This window comes from Leptosomus discolor, unplaced genomic scaffold (genome assembly GCF_034619465.1).
Source record: "Leptosomus discolor isolate bLepDis1 unplaced genomic scaffold, bLepDis1.hap2 HAP2_SCAFFOLD_35, whole genome shotgun sequence".
Taxonomy (NCBI): domain Eukaryota; kingdom Metazoa; phylum Chordata; class Aves; order Leptosomiformes; family Leptosomidae; genus Leptosomus; species Leptosomus discolor.
Window position 1 is genome coordinate 508416 of NW_028237764.1, and position 5248 is coordinate 513663.

Below are 5248 nucleotides of genomic sequence, written 5' to 3' on the forward strand. Positions count from 1 at the left end.
CGACCGTGGAGAGCCCAGCAGAACGAATAAAGCAGCGGATTGAGAGCTGCCGTCCGGACAAGTAATCACCTAGGAAAAAAGGTGAGCGGCTGGGAATGTAACTTAAGGAGTAGCTGATCCAGTGGCAACCCCGTTGAACTCCTCAGGCTGCTGAAAGGAAGCAGGATCGCGGAATCACATTAATCTTCTCTGCAGGACAGGAGTGAGAAATGGGGCATAATGGATAGCTCTGTGTCTGGGGAGGAAAAGACTGTCATGAAGAGCTAAATAATCTGAACGAGCAGCTGGATAAATGTCTTGGTTTGAAAGACAGGTGTCTGCGGAGGAAGGCAGGAGCCTCCCTTGAAATGGAAAATGCAACCCCCTTCCCTCCCAATTATTATAATTTTGAAATTAAGGGACCTTCAGGCAAAGATATAGGGAATAGGAATAACAGTTCTTTACTAATATATATATATATATATATATATATATATATATAAAACAAGGCAGAAAAAAAAAACCCACTGGTTTAAACTGAGAGTCAGAAATACAACCTGACACCTTGTTAGGGTGGTGTGATAGGTAGAGACACGGACAATTTAAAGTGTCAAAATCCAATGTGAATTTTATTATATTAGCAAGCGAACAAGAGCAAAGGCAGTGCTGGCCGGCCGGGGAGTCTGCGCTCCGCCAACGGCTCGTGCCTTCCCGCCTCGTGTAAGCACATTATATACAGTCTCATTTCCTGCATTCGTGATGTCGCAATCAGGTCGATACTCTGCGCATGTTCCTTCTGTTGCTGGGGGGTCTTTCTCTGCCTCCTGGTGATCCTAAGGATGAAGGCTGAAGGTCTTCCTCGTTGCCCTGTGGGTGGACTTATGCAAGAATGTGACTACTCAACCCCCTCAGCTACGGGTCCTGTTGACTTATGCAAGAATGTCCTTCTGTTGGGCTATCAAGCCTTGCGGGCACATAAATCTTCCATCCATACCTTCCCATACAGGTTTAATGAACAAAGCACAATATGTTACTTATTACAGGTGGCAGTAGCAGTCCGATAAGATGCTGGCTGCAGTCCTCCTGAAGTGATGGATGTAGTTCTGTTGAAGAAGCGATCATGTAAAAGTGTCTGGTCTTCCTCCAAAGGTCCAGTGGTAGGTAGGTAGCTCTTGTCCTCTGGAACTCCAGTGGGAAAAAAACTCCTCTGGGAATCCAGTGGAAGAAGGCTGCTAGAGTGTTTGAGATCTCAGTTTTTATTTAGCATGGACTGCTTGGCTCCTTCCCCCCCTGGGCGGAGCATCTCACATTGGGATGGTGAGTCCTGAGGCAGTTCCTTGATGGGCCATTAACAGGAGACAGTCCAGAGGTGGGAGGCAGGGAGCACCGCCCCACCTGGTCTCAAAAGCTCATGAAGATGGTAATGGAATACTTTTTGGGCACATCTTACACTGTAACCTCGAACAATAAACAAAGCAAGAATCTCGATAGTTTAAAAAGTGAATGTGAACAAAAAATGCAGGAGAGAAAGGCCAAAATTGAGTCCTAACTTAAGCGTATCTTGAAGTGGATCACGGTCTCAGTCCCCAGAGTGGACTCATGTACTACCTATTCCCCTGAGATATGGGACGAAGCTCGCCCCAAGGCTCGGGAAGAGGGGGACTTGGAAATATTACGTGCCTTGCCGGTTCGGTACAGTTGCCAGATGGACCCCCTGGAGCACCCCCTCTCTGAGTACCCCTGGTTCCACAGGACCCTGCTGCAGCTGAAGGCAGCACAGCTGGTGCTGGCAGCGGCGCCCGCTCCCAAAGTATCTTCCTGGCGTGGCAGAGTGAGGCGCGCCCGGCGAGTGCGTCCTCCCATACAGCTGTCAGGGCCAGCTGGCCCAGAACCCCTTGGCCCAGACGCCGATGGCCTGGCCAAGAACCTCCTGTAGCCCCCCATGCCATGAGCAGGAAGGAGGACAAGGACGACGCTGAAGGCTCGTGGCTGGGGATGGGGGACCCCCAGCATCACACCTGGAGTCAGCCCAACACATCCCCCCACAAAAAAAACGGACTTCACCCCCTCACCGCCCCCCAAAACGGACCTCACCCCCAAAATGCTATGGAATGGCCCTGCCCAACCCCCCCACCCCCCCGAGTCATTTTCCAGGTGGAGCGTGTTTCTAAGAAAATTTAAAAAAAAAGAAAAAAAGAAAGAGAAGGGAAAAAAAAGGGAAAAAAAAAAAAGGAAAAAAAAGGAAAAAAGAAAAAAACAGGGAAGAAAGAAGGGAACTGCATAAAAGATATAAAAGCCTTTGACAGATTTCTAGAAGTGGATTCCTGCTAGCTAGGAAAAGTCTGAGTTACAGGGGCTGAGCTTCTTTTCCTGTGTTTGCTTTACTTTGCCTTGGTCACGTGTGTTTCCTTTGATCTGTAACTGGTCACTCAGAGCGAGCACCAGTGCAGTTGTTCTACAGAAGCCTGTGTAATAGTTGGGCATGTCACATTGCAAAATCGTACAGCTATTGGTGTTTTGCTTTTAGCACAAGTCATGGATGTGAGGATTTTGAAGGAATGTGTTGCATGAATTTATCAGATCACTCTGAGTCAATCCCTAGAAGTATCCAGACGCTGAAGGATGGAGTTCTCAAGCTTCGGGTTGATGACCCATGGCAATCGCTGAATCAGTTTTAGAGGGATGAGGTTTTGTTAGCTGGTTTAAATCACTTAATAAGGTGTTGTTAATCTGTCTCCTTCTCTTCCTACATATCCTTATCTGTATACCATGTCTCCTGCAATGTATTAAGCGTTTAATATATGACTGTCACAGCTGTCTTGGTAGTAAGCAAAGGAGGGGGAGACGTAGGAGTAAGTCAGAGGCGACCTTTAGAAGCCGGCCAGGCACTGTTGCACTGAGGAGGAACAAGGAGAGAAGGGATGGGAAGAGGATTCAGGCAGCTCCTGCCCTGAGCCTTGAACAAGAGTAAAGGAAGAGAACAGGGAAGTAAACAGGTGCAGACCCTTAGACACGAGAAGAACACAAACCTGCAGGACAGCAGCCAATGGGGCTAGCGGTAGTGGCGCGCGGACAATGCCCGTAAATCAATCACAGCTTGCTTAGTGGTGCGTGTGCTAGTAGAGAAAAGTATATAATGATGCTGTGGCAAACAATAAAGGTCTTTGGTTTATCCCAAATTGGAGTCCGTGCCCTCAATCTCCACACCGCTCTGCGCATCCCTCACGTCCCAGAGCAAGAAACAGGCCACAGAACGTTCATCCAGCCGGAATGCTGAGGAGATCCCCACACCGAGCATTTTGCAGTCCCAAATGCCAAACTTGCTCCCCAGGACAGCAGAAGACAACTGGCCTTGGGGATCCTCAGGAAGGTCCTTTTGCCCCAGGGAAAGGGCAGCCTGACCCGAGCTAACACCGACACCAAAGGGTTTCTCTTTCCACGTCCCCCCTGCACACACACACGGTGCCCTGCTCTTCTCCTGGGACATCCCATATCCCCACAGAGACTTTTCCCTACAGAGCTCATCTCTGCTGACCTGGACGGCCATTCCTGCACCCCCTCCCCAGGCTCCCCACAGACCCTGAACTGGTGGTGCTGCTCTGCAGAGCAAGTGGGCTGTGGTGGCCAGGGCCATGCTGGTGAGGCTGAGAGGCAGACCCAGCTCAGGGTGGCTACTGCCCCCTCCACCTCAGCACACAGACGCTGCCCCTGCAGCTCCACAGAACATCTTGGAGAAAAGAACTCAGACAAAGAAGTGGGTGCAGGGTCCTTTATGTGGAATAAACACACAGAGACCACAGCTCCTTATTTACACAAAGTCTCTAGAGCACGCAAAACAAGCAAACACTGACACAGAAATAGGGTAAAGAATAAGGGGAGGGTTTAGGGACAGAATTAATACAACCAAGAAAAGCTAAACCCAAAGAAACCAGGTCAAACAACCTCCCAAACATACAGACTATGCCAGTAATGTGTTCCATTACTAGGGACATGCAGTGGAATATGAGCGGTTCATTGCTACTTCTGCAAAGCAACCAGTCATCAGTTTCCTCAGGGCATCCTTGAGCTCCTGGTTCCTCATGCTGTAGATGAGGGGGTTCACTACTGGAGGCAACAACGAGTACAGAACTGCCATTACCACGTTCAGGGATGGGGAGGAGATGGAGGGGGACTTCAGGTAGGCAAACACGGCAGTGCTGAGAAACAGGGAGACCACGGCCAGGTGAGGGAGGCAGGTGGAAAAGGCTTTGTGGCGTCCCTGCTCCGAGGGGATCCTCAGCACAGCCCTGAAGATCTGCACGTAGGACACCACAATGAACACAAAACACCCAAAGGCTAAACAGACACTGACCACAAGTAGCCCAGCCTCCCTGAGGTAGGTGTCTGAGCAGGAGAGCTTGAGGATCTGGGGGATTTCACAGAAGAACTGGTCCACAGCATTGCCTTGGAAGAGGGGCAGTGAAAATGTATTGGCCGTGTGCAGCACAGCATAGGGAAAAGCAGTGCCCCAGGCAGCTGCTGCCATGTGGACACAAGCTCTGCTGCCCAGGAGGGTCCCGTAGTGCAGGGGTTTGCAGATGGCCACGTAGCGGTCGTAGGCCATGACTGTGAGAAGAGAATATTCTGCTGTGAGCAAGAAGACAAAGAGAAAAAACTGTGCAACACATCCTGAGTAGGAGATGACCCTGGTGTTCCAGAGGGAGTTGGCCATGGCTTTGGGGAGAGTGGTGGAGAGGGAGCCCAGATCAAGGAGGGAGAGGTTGAGGAGGAAGAAGTACATTGGGGTGAGGAGGTGGGGGTCACAGGCTACGGCAATGATGATGAGTCCGTTGCCCAGGAGGGCAGCCAGGTAGACGCCCAGGAAGAGCCCGAAGGTCAAGAGCTGCAGCTCCCATGTGTCTCCAAATCTAAAGAGGAGGAACTCTGTGATGGAGCTCCCATTGGACATTATTTCACTGCAGGAATGGGGGACTGCTGTAAGAGGAGAAGACATTGACAATTGAGGATAGATTTCTCTGAACCTCTTTTATGCCATTTCTAAGACAAAACACCCAAAATGGCTTTTTTTTTTTTTTTTTTTTTTTTTTTTTTCCTAGGAACCACGATCAGTTCCTTTTTGTGAGTTCAGGATTGACAATCAGGGTGACGAGCAGGGGCTCTGACCAGGGGCTCCAGAGAAGTCAGACCTGTTCTATTGCAGAGGTGTCAAACAGCCCGTGCATTCAGTAGCTGTTCCTGGCAATGGGTGCTTCACTTGAGTAAGAGGTAT

The 5248-nt window shown here is 50.0% G+C and overlaps 1 protein-coding gene across 1 annotated transcript; it reads right to left on the minus strand.

Moving 5' to 3' along the window:
• Positions 1-3961: 3961 nt before the first annotated feature.
• LOC147412892 (olfactory receptor 14C36-like) lies at positions 3962-4927 on the minus strand. Its single transcript, XM_086480768.1, has one exon. It carries the CDS (start codon positions 4925-4927, stop codon positions 3962-3964), a length of 966 nt encoding a protein of 321 aa, XP_086336894.1.
• Between the last annotated feature and the right edge of the window lie 321 nt (positions 4928-5248).